The sequence below is a fragment of the Anser brachyrhynchus genome, assembly GCF_964034855.1.
Source record: "Anser brachyrhynchus genome assembly, chromosome: 8".
NCBI lineage: Eukaryota > Metazoa > Chordata > Aves > Anseriformes > Anatidae > Anser > Anser brachyrhynchus.
In genome coordinates this window covers 27,603,379-27,622,604 of record NC_137702.1, presented here as the reverse complement: position 1 = coordinate 27,622,604, position 19,226 = coordinate 27,603,379, and the positions used below count along the sequence as shown (strand labels likewise).

The following is a 19,226-nucleotide window of genomic DNA, read 5'->3' as shown; positions in this document are numbered from 1 at the left end:
TTTTCTCAGACTCCCAGGGCCTAATTCAGATCTTAATTTGGGCCAGAGTCTCTATGGACACAAACAGAGAACTTGTTTTTATCCATGAGTAGCAAGTAACGCCTGAATTTTTGCAAGATTGTAGACCTGTCTGTAGTGAAAATTATGAATAATTTAGTTGATCTCAGTGGAGCTGCGTTAGTGAAAACAAGAAAAGATTCAGCATCTTGGAGTCTTGGTGAAATTAGTGCTGTTAGACCTGTGTGAGTTGAAGATAATATAACATGCTGTTTGAGCAATGTGTTGTGAAACAAGCTAATACAATCATAAGTCGCTATGCCGAGAAGCAGAGTGGTTGCCATAGAATGTGCTTTAGTAAAACTTAATCTCAACTTAAACACAGCTCTAAATAATATCCTACATCTAAACCCAGCTCTAAATAATATCCTACTTCTTTTATTTTGCCTTTTAAAATTAGGTGTAAGTGCAACCTTCACGCTACTGGCTGTAAAGAAGAAAACAAAAGACTACTTTGTGAATGTGAGCATAACACAACTGGCCCAGACTGTGGAAAATGCAAGAAGAATTACCAGGGCCGACCGTGGAGCCCTGGTTCTTATCTGCCTATACCTAAGGGCACTGCTAATATCTGTAAGTAGCTTTGTAGAATAAGAATATTTCATTATTAAAGTTCTGCCCATATCATGACTCTGAAGGAAGATTAATTTTGGGAAATGTTTGTCCTTCTTTTATGACACAATACATATAATTTGACAAGGTTAAGAGCACATTAATTGTAAGCATGCATCATCTGTGCTATTACGTGCTTGTAAATATTTGGCATGAGAACTGCATGCTTACATCCATGGACAAATCCCTGGACACTGCATGGAAAGGGCTAAGGAATGAAAAATGGTACCCTTCACATAAAGAGCACACATACAGGGGAGGGAAAACAGTGGGAATATCTGCCGTACTGCTCCAGCTGAGAGCTCACCAGCTCTCCACCCATAGATCCTTATTGCCTCTGGATTCAAAACAACCTCAGCTCAATGAATCAGACGAGGTCATTACTGAAATTTTGTCCATTTAAGAAAATTAAAAAAAAAAATCAGACTAAATCCTTGCTATCAGTAACTAGATCTAACGGTTGATAAGGAAGTTTGTACCTGATGTTGACCTGCAGTCCAGATTCACATGCAATCTTGTTAATCTCTGTGTTTAATGGGGAAAGTGAGGGCAAAAACTGGATTTTTATATCTGCCTGTTTCCAACTAATACCCATTAAACAATGTGCATACTCACCATTCCACACATACTATTCCAGAACTCTTTCATATCGTCCAAAGGAAGTTATTGGCAGCTGCATTTCCTCGTCCTGGACAAGATTAAGTCAAACAGAACACGATGCTGAAAGAGAGGTTGTGAAGACAAGTATCAGCATCAGTTCTTCCCTTCGTGCATGTATGATATACACAATGATTCAGATCCTCCTAGCCTGAGTAAGACTCAAATTCCTTTGAAGAAAGCATTAAAGAAGATGAGGATAAATCATCAAATCTTTTGACAGAACTTAATAGCTTTTTTAAGAAAAAAGTCCAGATTTTTGCTCTGATTAAAAGCAAAACATTCATTTCTAGAATATTAGAATATAAAAATTTACAGAAAAGTTACGTAGGAGAAAGAGATACGTACTGCACTGAATGAAATCTTTAAAACCAGAAGCAATGTGCAGTGCTCAGAATGTTATCTAAGACTTCAAAGCAGCAGCTGTGAGGAAATCAAGACTCAAAAATGAGTATCACAGGAAGCAGGACCTCATAAAGTTAAATGTGAGAGTAATAAACCAAGTAACAAACCGTGAAGTGTGGGGGTATGAAATTAAGATAAAATTCCTACTGAGTAGAAAAAATGAAATTTCAAAAGCAGAGGAAAAACATTTTGTAAGAGAATTTACTTTTCCCCATGCTATAAAAAGTGAACATTGCCCACAGAATTAATCCTTTAAAGTTATGTTTGGAAAATATGGGGAGATTTACCAGCTTGAATTTATTTTTATATATATTTGTATACATACACATGTTTATGTACATATACATAGCATATATAAGCATACATGCACATACATGTATATATCATGCAGTTGCTACCCAGAAATCATCTAAACAGGGCACAAAATACATCTGAACATGAAAATGACGATCTTTCTAAATGCAGCTTGCTATGTCAGTTACATCATTTTAAATCAGCTGAGATTATACCAAAAGAAAGAGTAGGATTAGAGCACATTGAAAGGCTGCCTGACACTTTTTAAAAAAACTTTCAACTCTATTGAGTTCCATCAAAATCCAAACCTGTTGCAAATAAAAGGAAGTTTGTTTTTTTCTGTTGAATATTATCATTATTATTATTAATATAGCATCATGAAAGTGTAACCTTATTTGGGCTGACCAAAGTGCTCCTCAGGCCTCAAATACTGACTTCAGCAGTGCTCACCAGTAGCAATTTATGGAAAACTGGAAGAAGCAGGTGAAGATAGAAGGATTTCCTGTTTGCCTTCCCAGTTCTGAGCTGTAACGTGGCTTTCTGAGCTGGAGCCTCCTGTGGTGCTGAGGAGAGAGAGACAGCCGTCATAAGTTTGATCTCGGTGACATCTTATGGCAACACACTTCACATTTTAAAGACACGAGTGAAGTGTATTTCCTTTTGTTTGCTTTCAATGTTTTTATTTGGTTAAGCCTGTACCTCCCTAGGAAGAAACAGGGAATAATACAACCATTTTTACATCCATTATACCATTTACAGCTATATAGACTTGGCAAAGTCTGATCTTCCCACATATAAAAGCCACGCCACATCTCTGGTTACCTGTGTTGTTACTGAACTCTTCTGATTCTATGATGTCATTTTTGGAATTGGCAAGGCTAAAACTGCACACCATGTTCTAGACATGAGCACAACATGGATCTTTTACAGTGGCATAAAAATGCGTGTGCTTTGTATTTTGTTATTACACGGATCAGCCCTTGAGTCCTTTTTAAGAACTGGTGTCATGGCGACAACATTTCTTTTGGCATCAATGCTGACATAAGTGACAGGTTGTGTTACAGTTGTTCATTCAGAAATGTCATATTTGAGTTCCTTCAAATCACTGTTTGGGTGAATACTACCACATACCAATTCTTATTTTCCAATATTACTCTTGTCTTCTAAAACACCTTCAGGTGATGGGAGACGTTTGGAATCTTCCTCAGTTTGTGACAATCTCTCTAACCTTCTTTGTTGTGAACATCAATGCACACAATTAATTTTGCATTCAGTATTTTTATACCTTGATTGCCTATCTACCCAGTCATCTCTTTGTGAAGCCTCCTACTTCTGATGTGTTTATTTTAACACACACAAAAAAAACCACTTTTATGTCTGCAGCAAGTTTATTCTTAAAACACTGTGGTTTATATTTAACTTGACATAATTTTATGCTTTTTTTCCCTATCTTTCTCAATTGATCTAACTTACACTTTTGAGGTGTGTCTTTCTGAAGTCTTCTACATCCCGCCAGTTAGGTTGGGTTTGCTTTGTTTTTAGTATAGTTCATTTTTATAAATTCTTTTTTTTTAATTGGTTATACATAATTATTCTGAGTCTGGCAATGTAATTTCACTTACGCTGTTGGGTTTATGTCACCACCCCTATCATGTCATCAGTAATGTAGCCCTAGCACTACACTCTCCCTAGTTAGCCACAACTTCTGTAAACATTTTTGAAAACATACCGGTAGAATTAACTTCCTTATCTGTCTTGACTCTAAAGTTCCCTTGATATTGTACTTCAGTTCCCTGGGGACACTGTATAATTGGTGCTCCAGTACTACAGTACTACCTTTGATTCTTTTCCTTCCTCCAAATTTCAGAGTCAACCTTTTCCATCTAAGACCAAAATATTTTTAATTTTGAATGGATTTAAAGATGGGTTGTTGTTTCTTTGTTTGTTTTGGTTTGTTTTCTGTATGAGCAATTACATAAGATACAGTTAAAATGTAGGTATATAAATGAAACAGTCAGAAAACTCTGTTTTCACAAAATAAAAAGATCATTTCTCTGGAGGTTTGCTGATTTGGAGGAATTTGCTCACATTCAACAGGAAGCCTAATGACTGTTGCAAAATCTTTCCAAATTGGATCTTTTTTCCACTGTTCTACTTCTGCCAATAAGAGTTCATCATACCTCTTCAAGCTACAGCTCTTGAAATACAAGATCATTCTAGATTATATTCTAGTCATAGTCTAAACCTTGATATAAAGCTGTTATCTATATCCTTCTCATCTTCAGTCAACATAAGTTATACAGGAGAATGCAAAGCATTTTTTCTCTGCTTTGCTTGTGAAAGACATCAAATACTCTGTTGTTTACTGGTACTAACAATATTTCCACATTTGTCTACTGCATAGCATTTATTTTATATTTTTCACTCTATCTTATTGACTATTTTGTGATTACATTTATTCCCTTGTGCTGCCACATTCTACGGATAGTTTGTTCGGCAATATGTTTTGACACTTATTGAATTTCTCTGTACTTGGTATTACAAGATAGCTTTTCTCCTCAGCAGTCATATGTGTCTGACAGCACTAGCCCTTTTCTTCCTCCTGTTGTTTAGATCATCTCTGGCACTTATGTTCTTTGCTCCATCAGACAGAGCTGTCCAAGACCGCGCTGGGCTCACATCCATCAATGCCTGCTCGCTTTTTGTCAGTCCCTCCACAACCAATAACCTGCACCAGAAGTGTCTGACACTGAGCTAAAAAATGCCTCCCAGCTGCTACATGACTTTCCTAATACATAGTTCAACATGAAACAAAGGATTGACCAGGACATAAGGAACATTGGTGGGTTTTTTTCAGTCAACAGTTAGGCAGATAGTCTCAATCAGATAGATAACTGAATTTCTCCTGCAGCAAGTCCCCCTCTGATAGCACAGCCGCTGTCTCAGCAGCACGGCCTTAATCCTCCCTGAATGGGAAGAGACTTACAAGGCACCACTGCAGCACAGCTGCCACAGAAACAGTTTATGGCCAAAAAAAAAAGGCACTTGAATTATTGCACTGATTACCCTCATCTGTGTTTGTAGTTCTCTCCATGAATATTCGATGACACAAAGCCATCTTGAAGGACCAGCATAAATGAAGTTGGCGAGGAGATTGTGTGATGGCAGGCTTGCTAATCAGAAGTCTCCATAACATGTATCCCTATAACTGAAAAGTTCATGCATCCAGCTGTCTTTTGAAAGCAGACTCACAATGTAGATCAGTCCCGTTTTCTAAGCATCCCATTCTCTCAAGCAACTGGCAGCACCCTTCCAGTGCCTACTTTCATGAAAGAGGGAAAGGAGGTGGTCCCATGCAATCTCAATTTAGAGGAATGGGACATACTTAAGAGGTAAAATGTTGCTCCTTGACAATTTTGATAACATCTTTCAGACAGAAGATGGAAGTCAGGAATGTAATAAGTTTCAAAACAGCAAAGCCTTTTGCTATTCTCATATTGCTTATTAATTTTGGCTCATGAAGCTTATAGACGGTGTAAAGCCACAGGAGGATGTCACACACAAGCTGTATGAGGCTGGGAAATTTGCTAGTGGGGGCAAAACTGTAGTATGTTTGGGTAGGAAAACTGAGGAAGACAGAAGTGTCAAGAAAACCTGCAACTGATAAAATGACTTGCCTCGTACAATGCATCCACTGCAACAGTCAGCAGCACATTGCAGGTATATACCTAAAACACAATGCACAACAAAAATTCATGCAAAATTTCCTAAGAATTGTGTCTATCACTGTGTACAGCCCTTTGCCTGAATACAAGTTTGACAGCACGCAAGAAGTTTACTCCTGTGATCATAATCACTCCCTTTGAGGGATTACAAGATGCTAGGTTCCTCCAGCTGCTCAGGGCTTTAAATTGCTACAGAATTCAGAACTTCTAAAATTGATGCTGACGATCTACTATTGCAATCATGCCTCAGTGGAGGATTTGCAAAGGGAAGGAAGACTCACTGCAGGGAGTGCTGTCATGTGGCAGCACAGACAGATATTCCAGCAAAAAGAATCGGAGATGGCATTAACAGCCCTGCTCTAACTCTTTCCTATGGAATCCAACTCTGGATTTTGCTCCTGTTTAAGAGTCAAAATGTGTGATTGTAGAATGCATTTACAAGAACATCTCTTTTGTCAGAAAAGCTCTTACACAGCTTTGATCAGCTGTGAGTCCAGTTAATAAGTCCAAGCTTGCACTGCATTATCTACTATTGTATCCTGCCATGCCCCCATAACAGGCAGCCTTAATTCTCAGTCTCCAGGCTGTGTTCACCTAGCCTGGATAATTCACTGAGCTCTTGGTGACACTCATTCCCTGCAAACATGAGCTGCAAGCCAGGTGTAGTGCTTTGATAGCAGCAAGAGCCTGTCCCTGGCTCCCTGTCGTACAGCAGGTGCACATACAGCTTGTGATGAAGAAGAGGCAGAGGAGCCCATGGGAAAGACAGTAGCCAAGATCGAGTTCCCAGAATAATTCCATCCCAAACACTCTCTGTGCCCAGGAAGACATGCAGCCTGGCTGCATTAACTGCTCCACTGGCAGGAAGCATGCACACACGTTGAAGACCGAGGAGATAGGAGGAGCTGCAGCACATGACCTGCCATCGAACAGAAAGCAGCGTGGCCCTTCTCACTGACACCATTCCTTTGTGTTATGCATTTCATACTGACGTGATCTGCACAAGAAATCAAAAACCTGCTTTCTTTGCAAGCATCCAATTTGTGGTGGTTTTTTTTTCCTCCTTTCTCAATAGAGTCATCTACATGGTGACAAATAGTTAAAACAACCCCTCTCTTGAAAAAGGGGAAACAAGAAAATTACAAGGCAGACGCAGAAGACCATATGCAAGGAAAACACCATTTTTTTTTCTCTCAAGTAAAGCGAACATATTTAGATGCACTTACTGTGAACATGTAATATACCGAACTACCACCCCCAAATCAAGTTAAAAATAATAAATAGTACTGAAGACACGTTCGCCCTGAAATGTTTGCCATTTCAGGGGCAGGAGCTACCCCTGAACTTAGCATGCTTTACTCACTCTCTCCTCAGTATAGGACTCCATTACAATTAATAACCATCCTGGTAATTCCACGTGGAAGAAAATTTAGATGGAACATTGCTTTCGTTTGGGTATACTCAAGATACGTAAATGCAGTCACTCAGTTTTATTTATTTAGCGGTATGTGCCCGGTTCAGCTCTCTCTGTAATGTGCTCCCACCATGAAGCAGCATGCTATTCAAGGTTAGTCTCCACAGGGAAGGGTAACTGGTATTAACAAAAATCAAGCTGGTTACAGAAGATCACACAAACATGGAAACTCTGTACGGAAATAGCAAAAGAGCTTTTCAAACAGAACCTGAAGACAACGTAGCAAGGTTAATGCAGAGCCCTTCAGGCAAGCAGGCTTCTTATTCTCATTTTTCTCTGCCCAGGAAGCATTTACCACTATGAATTCATTGAAAATTTTCAAATAGAGTAAAAGGAGGAGAGCAGACTTGCAGGAAAACCTCTCCTTTTGCTACAGTCTGTTCAGGACAGAAAGGAAAGTGTATTTGTGTATGTGTGTAGGCGAGAAAGAGGTTTGAGGCGGGGGAGTATACCCGAAGGAAATACAAATACAAATTCACAGTGGAAGTGGAAGTGTGAGAACACAGGATCTGTACTTCATCTAATATTTTTGCACTTTCCGTCAGTGTATAAAGGAAAACGAATCCTGCTAATTTAAAACAGCTACAATGACTTGTAAAAAAATGAAACAAGTTGCTGTTGAAACTTTGGAGAAAAATGTTTGAAAATTGATTGTCTTTCTGACAATTAGGGCAAAGGGACAGAAGTTCTCTCACATTAATCTAACTGAAAATGACAATAATGAAATAAGCAATTTTTGTTGCGTTTAGAAAAAAAAACATGTTGTTCTATTATGATGGCATCCTTATTTAGCTTCTAATACTTACCGCATGATTCTAAAATTCTGCAAAATACAAGTTAATCTCAGCAGAAATAGACAAAGTTTAGAAACAGCCTCTGAATGTGGGGCTCAGCCAGCCAGCACTAGGTGCTACCCCCAGTCCAGTGCCTGGGTGTAAAACCAAGGCGCTGCCATTCCAACACATGCCCCAGGACTGATGTGGTGAAACACCAAAGATCTATTTATGTCCACCATTCTGCATATGCAATTGCTTCAGCCTTGTCCTTGCCAAGCCACAGTTTCAAAATGATCCCAACTTGACTCCACCACCTTGCTTACACTGAGTATCATTTATCCGTAAGACATGGCTTTGCTCCAGCATGCTTAACTGCAGAACAAGGTCCATACCATCTCTAAGACAGAACTAAGATAGATTTTGAAAGAAGTATAGCAGATGTTTAATGGAGAAACACACAGATTTCTGCAGTAAAATGCATATCATTAAAGTCAGTAAAACTTACAAAAGGAAAACTGTATTTAACTGAGAGGATGTAAACATCCAGGGCTTAAGTACTGGTTTGCAATTTAACCCTGGAAACTAGGAACAGCACCAGTAGCAATATCATTTAATCTAAAGAAAATAGCATTTCAGGAAATATTTCATGTCCACATTTTTGAACATGAAGCTAGACACCTTTCAGGGCAGACATGACCTCAAGCTACGCATCTGGACTACTGAGAGATCCCATATTGCTAATTTAGCAGAGGAGTTTTACTCCTAAGCAGTCCCACCTCTTCTGGTAAATCTCACCTGCCTCTGGAATGGTTTCCTTGCATTAATTCAGCTTAGGAATTGAAATGAAAGCAGGGAAAAAAAAATCAATGATAGGTTTAGTCAATATGACCAACCTAATGCATTAGATTGTTTTGCTCAATTACATTTCTTTTCCATAACTTAAGTAACCATCAGGTAAAAGATGAAAAAAATAGCTATATACAGTTAATGCAACAGAAGGTATCAACTGATTTAAGCAGCTGGCCAAAGCAGTTAGCAATGCATTTATCCCTTGGTTAAATTATTTTCCTAGATCTGCATAATACATGCATGACTGATATTTTTATCTAAAGCATTAAACCTAATGCCTGGTTAGTTCAAATACAAAACTGTTCTGAACACATTCATGAAGTTCAGAGAGCTGGTATAGGTCCCAGAAATATCCATCTGTCAAGACATTTTAGTGGTCCCTGCAGTCTCATACTGAAAAATCTAAAGACCCTGCATTTTGAAAGGGCTGGATGCATATTGGTAATTGCTTGGTTTTAACTATCCATTGATAAAATACTCTGAAAGTTAGGAGAAAACTGTTTTCAGAATTTTAGGTGCAATAGTGTTGCTGACTACAGCAAAAAGCTAACAACACCTTTTCATTGTTTCTTTTTCTCTACAGGTATACCCAGTATTTCCAGTATTGGTAGTAAGTAATAAAAACAGTATCGTTTTGCATTGTCATTCAGCTTCTTGGATCTTATTTCCCAACATCCATTTCTGTTGTAGATAATGTTTCTCCGAAATGTGCTCTACAGTGAAGGGGCTATGTATTGGTTTACATTAACACATAACCATATTATGTGGTCAGAGAGAATGTCACTCCTGACAACACATATGCTTTCAGCCACAGATTTTCTGATCTGTTCTGATAAGCAGATGAAAGTTGAGAACTATAAAGCTGAGTGCTATACAGAGAATTAAGACCCTATTCTACAGAAAATATTTGTTGAATATATTTTGTATTTAAAAAAAAAAAAAGTGCTTGCTAATAACAGAAGTATAGGACCATTAATTGTCATGTATATATGCATGCTTAAATTCAAAGAGCAAATGGAAGAATTTATAAAAACACTTCTAATTTTTATGCAGTAGCTTAGCAGTTGTAGTGTACCTGTTGGAATCTTTGCATTACCTCCAGTGGCCTTTGAACCGAGCTTTCCTGCACAGAGCAAATAGAAGTGCAGAAAAAACACTTGCAATAACACTGCTTTTCTGTATGTTTTTAAAGCAATAAAATATTACACTTCAACTATGACAAAACCATAATGCTGTAAAGAACTGGTATATCAATGAAATAGATTATTCATTATGCAAGAACACTTAAAGGAAGAGCATGGTAACTCAGCTCTGAGTCTCAGCTGAGTTCCACAGCAGAGAAGTGCACATAGCGTGTTAGCTGCTTACAAATAAAGCACGGAGGTAAAAATGGTATCCTGGTGATGCTGACAGAATATTCCCCTCAGCTTTGCAGAGACTTCAGATAGAACTTGTGTGATGCAGGACTATCACAATGATAAAATACCACAATAGTAAAATACAATTTGCCATACCTGATATCCAGCTGAAAAATCTTCCACTAATTTGGGTGAAAGTGCCTTGCTTCTTATGATGCACGGTCAGGTCTGTCAATTTATAAATCAACTCAGTTTACTGAAGCTCATGAACAGCACTGATTTTTTAAACTCTAGACAGCAAGTTAAAGGTCATCAAAACTATCCTGCTTATAAATAAGAACAGTGCTAACAGCTGAATGCCATGACATGTGTTTTGTAGCTTTAAATAGCAAAACAGCATCAATGACAAGGACCTGCAAATGAAAGCCTTCAATTTTAATAATTTTCCTCCTTTAGTATCTCCTTTGACATTAGCATGAATGCAAATGCATAAAGATATGCTATTTTCAAAACCTTGAGTTTATATACATATTTTACAACCCAAAACAATGAACTAAATGAAAGAGAAAAGCTTATGTCAGTGTTATCAGGAATATCCTGCTATGAATAACAGAAATGGGATGAATGGGAAAATAGGTCTTTGAAGTATGGTTGTGCTATAGTTTCTTAGTATCTTGTTGCATGGACTATATGGTTGTTTTCACTTCACACTCCATACAGCCTTTGTCACCACATTTACCATTTCTGAGCATCAGCAGATGTTGGCCTTTGAAAACTTAATAGGGAAACTCAAATGCCTTTTAAACAATGGTGACCTGAAAGGATGCAATGTTGACCTCTTTGTGTTTTACACTGGGGTGATTAGTACCGTTTATCTATTAATAATGGAGAAAATCCTGTTTAACATGCCATAGGAAATACAAGAATTACTTCAAGTCTATGCTTTATCTTAAATACTCTGTAAACATCTTGGAGTAACATGTGGTAGAATTCAACAAATTTATTTGCCTACCTGGAAAGGATGAAGCATGAGCATCTCTTCATGAGCACAAGTAAATACTGATAATCTGCTTGTTTTTTTCATGCTTTCTTTCTTAAATAGCTCAGGGGAAAAATAGCTCTTCTTGCACAATGTTTTGAACATCTTTCCTGTAGGATAGAAATAGCAGAATTATCAGTTAAACAAGGATAGAAACCATGAATTTATCCTGGTCTCTAAAAGAATTTAACAAAAGTACAATTAATACATAAAACCAAACAAGATTAATTAGTTGTGGCTGCTTTAATGGATTCTGCATGATTTTTTCTTTTGTCTATATTAATACAATATTTGTGTTCATATCAGCAGTGCTCCTCCCCACCTGAGGACAGGAAGTTATTCTCAGGAGATACAGTTGAGGTTTTATTTTGCCTGACAGCGAACAGTACTATGGGGGTATTGGCTTTTGTGTGCTTCGAGCTTTTCCTCTTATGTAAGACAAGGACAGGAAGGAGGGAAGGAATAAACACTAAACTGCCAGCATACAAATAACATGCCACTGCAACCAATGTTCATTAGACACTCTTAAGACTGCAATGAAAGCATGCCCAAGAGAAATAAAATATATTTAACTGCGTGCATATATACGTATCATTCTGGATCAAAAAATCATTCTGAATACAAAGGATCTCATCATTAAAGCAGCTCATCATTAAAGTCTGAGCACAAAGAAAGAGTGGTCATTAAGTAAACATCCTTTCTGATCATCTAGACAAAAATAAATCAGAGCTTTCCCATTAAGGTCATTTGTACCTGCTGTTGTCTATCAATTGAGTAATAGGTTCTCCTGTCATTTCCAGCATTCTTGATTCTAGCACTGGCCCTTTCAACATTTTTCAGCCATGTTTGAAAAAATACTGTTGAGAGTGTTAGCAATTAATGAGTCCCAAAACCATTTCATAATTTAAGCTTTTATGATCAACAGTGCTTACATACAGTCTTTTAATATTCTGAGAACTGCATTGTTTTACTTGCTAAAATAATCATTGTATAATTTCACATAGACCAACACACCAAAGTATTCGTTATTGTGACCACATACCAAAGTAACTAATTTGTACATGTATGCCTTCAAAAACTTGAATCTTCTAACCTATAGCTTCTATCTTTATTCCTGTAAAGCATAACTCCACTAATTATGCTAAACAGTTTGTTATAAAGGGTATAATTAGATAGAGGATAAGATAGACATGATGTGCAAATAGCTCTGTGTGGGTGATTATCACCTTAAAGCCTGCTGGTGGCAGATGAGTCAGAATTTAGAGACAGACCATGCACCCCAGTGCAAGGTGCAATCAAGACAATCAGATGGTATTCTCAGCTTTGTTCGCTATATTTTTGTTCTTCTTTATAGCCGATTTCAAATTAAGAGAACTTTTTTGAACTTTTTTTTTTTTGAATGATAATGAACGCGAGACACAAAAGTAAAATAGAGATTGAATGGGCACTCTTATTTTACTGGTTTCTTAACCCTGAAAGATCTGGTAGATATGTTTCTGTAGTTAAAATAGCACTAATATGAATGTAGTTTTGTTTGTTTTACATCTTTGTTATGAAGTTTTAAAGTGGTAAATATAAATATTAAAAGGTTTTGAGAGCAAATACTAGAGGGGTTTTTTGTCTGTTTTTTTTTTTTTTTTTTTAACCATACTGGAAGTATTGTGGACATGATTTTGCCCCCTGGCAGCAACTGAAAAGTTCTCTCGTTAAATTTACTGTCACGAGATCAAAACCATTACAGTGCCAAACTCTGGACTAGAGTATATACGTAGCACACTGACATACATATATGTCAGTAGGATATGAACATGCATAACTAGGCTGTAGTTATTTCTCTGTTACCTGAGGTCAAGTTTTACAGAGATAACTCTATAGTTAAGAGACCCATTAAGATGTTTATCTCCTTCAGAACATGTAAATATTGTCTTCAGACTGTGTGTATATTATTTTGGACATACTAGCAAAATTGTCTTTCAATTCAATTTTATGCAAATCCAACTTTTTAATAAATATTAGTGTTAATCAGACACCTAGCCTAAGGCAATCACCTTATCTGAGTAACAGATTATGTCAAGGCAGTATCACTGTCTTTTTTTCCCTTCTTTACTTCAGTACCTCCAAGAATCCAGAATTTTCCACTTCAACAATTAAGTTTCTATGATAGTAAAATATTATGAGGCTGGCAAAAAGATACTGACAGCCTGTGTGGTATAATGCATTAATTTGAACACCAAATCTGAAAGAGAATTTAACATTCCAAATAGAGAAAAAAAAAAAAAAGTGAGTAGTTTATTTACCTGATAGGATTCACAACAAAGCTATTTTTCCTTCTGTATAAGTAGGATATTAGCCTTGGAGTTCTCTAAGCAGAATGCCTTTGCTGACCCCAGCACTGAACAGAAACCCACTCTTTGTGGAGTGATTTCTAGTGCCACGTCAGAAACTACCAACACTCCTCGAGGAAGCACCGATGAATTGTTGTGTTGGGATTTGGGGGAGCCTTTGTTTTAGTTTGTTTTGTTTTGCCAGATCCACCAATTTTAACAGATAAGAAGAGCCATTCTCTCTAGTTTAGTAGCCATGGCCAGTTTAGAGGCAGTTCTGTATTGTTTCTCATTCTTCATCCTGATTTACATTCATTGTTCTGAGTTAGTTAAAAGTCAGCGTATCAAATTGTCTTTTCAGGGCTTTTATGATTTGCTGTAATATGCAGGAGATTATTCATTTTCCTGCTATATTTGTTTTAGCTGTTAATGAACAATCAAGTGATAGGGCTATATGGAGACGCTAGAGATAGCAACATTTCAACAAGAACCATAGTACCTGTGGAAGAAACATTGCACTTGCAATATGCAAGTTTTGCTGCAGTTACTCAGAAAACTTTATGGAGAGAAAACAAGATCCATAAAGATATTTAAAAATACAATATCATTAAAGCTTAGGAAGAAATTACCGTGGAAAAAAATGCATCTCTGTATCTTTTCTACTCTTTTTCTTTTTGTCCCTTAGACATGTAATCAGTTTATTTTGTAGAGTATAAGGGAAGAATGAGTCTTGAAATCAGCATTGTGATTTTTAAAACAGGTCTTGATTTACTGTTCTTCATCAGTTGTGAATTACAGTACAATAGTCCCAGTCCAACAGTGAATTCCAGCACCTTTGTAGGAAAAAAGCAGAACCATTCAAAATTTAAAAAGAACCACTCCCACAAACTATCAACAGAATTAGTTCTTTTTTCATGAGAAATTACATAAAATATTGCATTTAAAAATACCTGAATTCGTTGTGCATTTGTAATACTTCACTGGAAATACTTACAATTGAAGAATACTCCTTCACACCTCATTAGAGTGAGAACTAGCCAATGCTTTTGTTAAAAAGCAATGGATTTTTTTTCTGATAGCAGCTATAAGAATTTCCAGAACTGAATCACTGGATTTTTAAAGACTCAAAAAAGATCGCTTTCTTTTAGTCTAAGACAACAACTGGACACGTAAAGGACTAATTGCATTTAAATTCTTCCAACAGTTATAAAAGATGTTATGGCTGAGGAGCTGCCATAAAACAACCACATCTTCACATTTATGCAGAATTCTCCTTTCTTCAAAGGAACAGGTATGAAACTTCCTACATTGCTCCAAAAGGCCTAACATTGGCCCAGTATTTTTTTTAAATTTAATATTGGGTGATTTAAAAAAATAGTATCAGCATTTCTTCCCTTTTGAGGAGATAGATTTTCAGTATTATAGAAGTGCTGAAAGGCAAATTCTCATGAGGTATGTTATCATGACTTCAAACAGACCTAGAAATTCTGTAATAACGATCGTGTGATCTCTGCAAGAAGTGATGGCATGCCATCTGTCTAAACACATTCAATTATTCCAGCAGTTACTAAATTGCCACTGCCACAGATTTGAATGAGCTTTTTTATTATTTTTATTGTTTGTTTGTTTGTTTTGTTTAATATGAAACCTAAAACTGCTGTCATACATCTAATTCCACTGTGCTCAACAGACATGTATACTGTGGAAGAAACAATCTTTACTTTGTTACTCATTGTTTAAAACAGGCAGTGGCAAGGTCAGTTTTCAATGACTTGGACTTCTACTAGAATCATTAAACTTACATTGACAAGTTTTTAGTACTTTTTTGTGTTTTAAGTAAAAGTTTCACAACCATTAATAAACATCTTAAAGTCTCTCTCACTAAGGTTCCTAATGATAATGTAAATAAGTAATGATAGTAGTGAACACAAGTCAACACAAGTGCTCACTGTCTACAATTTGAGTGAGTATTACTTAAGACTTACTGATTTAATAACAGTAATTTTCAGCAAATGCATTGCTTGTGGACAGGTCAGCTTAAACAGTATAGGAGGTGAAAACATCCTAGTCTGCTGCAGAGCAGATGCCCAGGTAGCAGGGTCATCTTCACATGCTGCATCACCTGTCCTCTTTCTCCATCCCCTAGGAAGGATAAGTCCCTCTCAGTGGGAGGGCTTAAAATACATTTTAATTTTATTTTCAGCTCAGTACTTGGTTGAAGTGAGAAACAAGCAAAATGCTGATTAATTTCTGCCAACATCATGACAAGTTTTTTCATGTGCAGCCGTCTGGCTGGAATAAGGTTGAAATGACCTGTTTCATTTCTGTTATTTCCCCAATTCAAAACCATGATGTGGCATGTGGTGCAGATTGCATTTCCAGGGAATATTTGAAACATATTTCCTTTATTTAATATCACGGGTAATTCTAATACTATATATCCAAAACAGGCATTTGAGTTTGGGAGGCAGGAAATGATCATACACCTAGTAAATAGACAACCAGCTTTTCCTTACTTCATGAAAATAAGATTTTTCCATGAGTTATTTTCTGCATATAATTGTCTTTTAAACAATAGGAACTAAAACCACAGAATTTTCCAATGCAAATTTAAAATGACATGGCTGATTTTCTGCTCTCTCATATATCTCACATACCTTTACTCTTAAAGGTGCCTACAGTATCTTTAAATAATACACTAAAATGGATTTTTAGAAGCTCTTTTTCACATATCTGTAGCCTTGTTTACCCAGAATGATTATCTTAGAACATATTGCAATAGGGTAATATCCTAGATTTATCCAGTGCATGTTCTAGAATACCTATGCCAAAATTAATTATTCCAGAAAATAAGTACTTGAGTAACAGAATAGAGCATGCAAACACAAAACTGTTCTGGAAGAGCTTAGTTTATCTAGTCAACTTCTCTCTAAATAGGATGTTTTGTGGTGATCACTGAGGACTAGAAATATTTTCACAAATTGCTATAAAAGAATGACTAGCTGCTAAATGAATCGTACTGATGTCTGTTCAAAAAATGACTCTTCTGCTCCAATATACTTGTGGGAATGATCGTCAACCTTCTTTGACTTGGAAGTTTCACATATGTTTTTAGATAAAGCATTGAAAATCATCTCCATTGGAAAAAAAAATCAAAGATAAGACAACTGACTTTTATCAGAAAACATAATCTCGGTGATAATACATTTCATGCGTAAGGACATAGGAAAAAATTATCTTTACCAAAGATTAAAAAAAAATGAAGTGAGTAATAGAGTGAGTAATAGAAGCATTAAGCCTCCTGGAGCATTACCAAGCAGCCCAGAGCCACTGAAGAAAGCATCTGGTTTCTACTGGATATGACCCTGAACCGTATCATCTGACTTTGAAGTTGACCCTGCTGTGAGCACAGGAACAAATGACCTCCACAAGTCCCTTCTAAGATGGTTATAATTATCACTAATAACTAGTAATAATCACTTGTAAAAAATCTTAGTTGTTCATCTTCAGACACAGTAAATATGCTCTTAATTATTTTGGATGCCCATTAAGAAACTCAGCTGAATATAATCTAATTTAAAGGATCAGGGAAGTTTTAATTATTTTGTAGCAAATCACAATCTCCATTTTAAGTCAGTTTGCTAAAATGAGCACAGATCTATAGCATTTATAGGATTACTTAGAAATATGTAACACTGATTCTCTGTCACACAAGTAATGATATCATTTGTACAAGACAAGAGATTCCTTGGGGAAATCATTATCAGAATAAAAGCTTATCTGATTTCATATATAGGACCTACAGTTTATTAAGTGACAGATATACCAGAGGGTTAGTCCTAAGGCATTACAAAGCTTTGATGCTATTACTTTTATAACTGTTACTATCTAGGCCAATTCGCATGTGAATTTTTGAAGTAGGGATGCCACTCAACGTTCAGCAACCGAAGTAGGGTATTATAAGTTCCTGTCTGAAATGTGATGGGTTTTCTGCAACAACTGTGATGTTGGATGATGGTTAAAAGACAAAAAGGCTCAGGGGACAGAAAGAAAATGTAATCAAAGATTCTTTTTCCTTTTTAGCTCACGATTTTCATGCATATTCCTTAATATCCAGTCTCTTCAAACACTTTGGTCAAGCCTAAGTGTTCCTAAAATTTTACCAAAACTTTAACGGTGAATTAACTGTGCAAGCAATTTGTCAGCATTTCAAACTTATTTACCATAACTAGTCAGCCAGTGTTTCAGGAGGAGGAGGAAGGTATGTGGAATCAGAATCATTTAGTGTACCAGGGTTATCATGCCACCTCAGTAAGTATGGCTTTTAGATAGCTTTTTTCATGCACTGACTACTCTGTTTGCACTTCCTATGTGTGTGAATTGGTGGATCTGATTAGTATAGGCAGGTTATTTTTAATCAAGACATAGACTGTTCGAGAATCTACTAAACCAACTTGGTTTCCCTTTCTTCTGTTTTCTTGAGTGATAAGGAAAAAGCACAAAAATGTAAGATTAAGATGTAGATATATATAGAGAGATCATATAGATGATGCAGATATATAATTAGATCAACACTTGACTGATTCAATTGCAGAAGACTACCTAACAGTAAATGGCACAGTACAGGCCATTGTCCTTTCCTTGAATTGCTCTCTCCTGGAGGACTTTTGGGACATTCATCCACACCCAGCCAAATTCTCTTCACCTTTGACATATGGGTCAGAAGATACAATAGAAAACAAATATAGTCCTCCTTCCACATCAGATGTTGAAGCACCAGTCTTTTTCTCTTAGCTTCCCTGAAGGTCTTCCACTAAGACTGACATACCAGTGAATCACACCTGCTTCAAAAAGACCTACAAGCATAGACCCTTGATGCCAAAAAGATGTAATGACTGCAATCCATTCACTACTCAAGTGAATTCCTTGTATGTAGAAATAAAATAGCCATCTCCCCATTTTTATCACTGCTATGTAGGCTGATGTGACCATTAAGAAGTTTTCTATTCAGCTCAGAAAGGAAGTAACAGCTGCAGTACTCACAGAAGACAAAAATGTCCAAATCTGATATCCAAAGCTAGGCAGATGGGAGCTGCTAATGAAGACAGAGAACAGAAAAAGAAGTAGAACATAAATATCATGTCCCACATCAGAACCAAAGAGGCTTTCAACCACCCAGCTCACACCCTTTACTTGCTCCCAGCTCCTGCAGCCAGCACCATTCCTGTTAAGGGTTACCACTCTGCCCTAAGCCAGCCCCAAAACACATTGAACTAAAGGAAATGAAACTCTGAAAAGACATACCTAATACTTTTGTTCAGAAGCAAAATGCCACTATATGGAGATAACATCTTATTTAGGGCCCTTAAGAAATGTATACACTTTGTTTTTACCAAAAAAAAAAAAAAAATCAATCTGGGAAATAGATTAGTAGAGGTGATAGGAAACAGATACAATACACAAAAATGTGAGAGCAAAGAAAAGGTTCGCTCTACTGGTGAATATGTTTCGATAGCAAAAGTATAATTCACTCAATAAGGCCTTAAACCAGGATGCTACGGTAAGATATGTGTCTTTGGTAAGAAATTCGTATTTGTCTGATATTGTCATTTTATCTCTACAGAGCAGATTAACAGAACACATTTCTATTTTGTTC

The 19,226-nt window shown here is 36.7% G+C and overlaps 2 protein-coding genes across 13 annotated transcripts in view; one reads left to right on the top strand and one right to left on the bottom strand.

Moving 5' to 3' along the window:
* NTNG1 (netrin G1) overlaps positions 1-19,226 on the top strand; it is a 157,179-nt gene that overhangs the window by 95,721 nt on the left and 42,232 nt on the right. For all 12 annotated transcript variants that reach the window (XM_080603593.1, XM_080603599.1, XM_080603600.1 and 9 more), the window contains exons 4-5: positions 458-630; positions 9,433-9,459. In XM_080603593.1, the coding sequence (XP_080459719.1) occupies positions 458-630; positions 9,433-9,459 (200 nt within the window). The remainder of the gene's footprint in view (positions 1-457; positions 631-9,432; positions 9,460-19,226) is intronic.
* Positions 1-19,226, bottom strand: part of LOC308199451 (uncharacterized protein) — an 88,443-nt gene that overhangs the window by 27,025 nt on the left and 42,192 nt on the right. Inside the window, exons 11-15 of the transcript XR_013954655.1 lie at positions 18,614-18,665; positions 14,200-14,403; positions 10,364-11,356; positions 2,476-2,588; positions 1,285-1,389 (exon numbers count right to left, since the gene is read on the bottom strand). The gene's annotated coding sequence lies outside the window, so the exon portion shown is untranslated. The remainder of the gene's footprint in view (positions 1-1,284; positions 1,390-2,475; positions 2,589-10,363; positions 11,357-14,199; positions 14,404-18,613; positions 18,666-19,226) is intronic.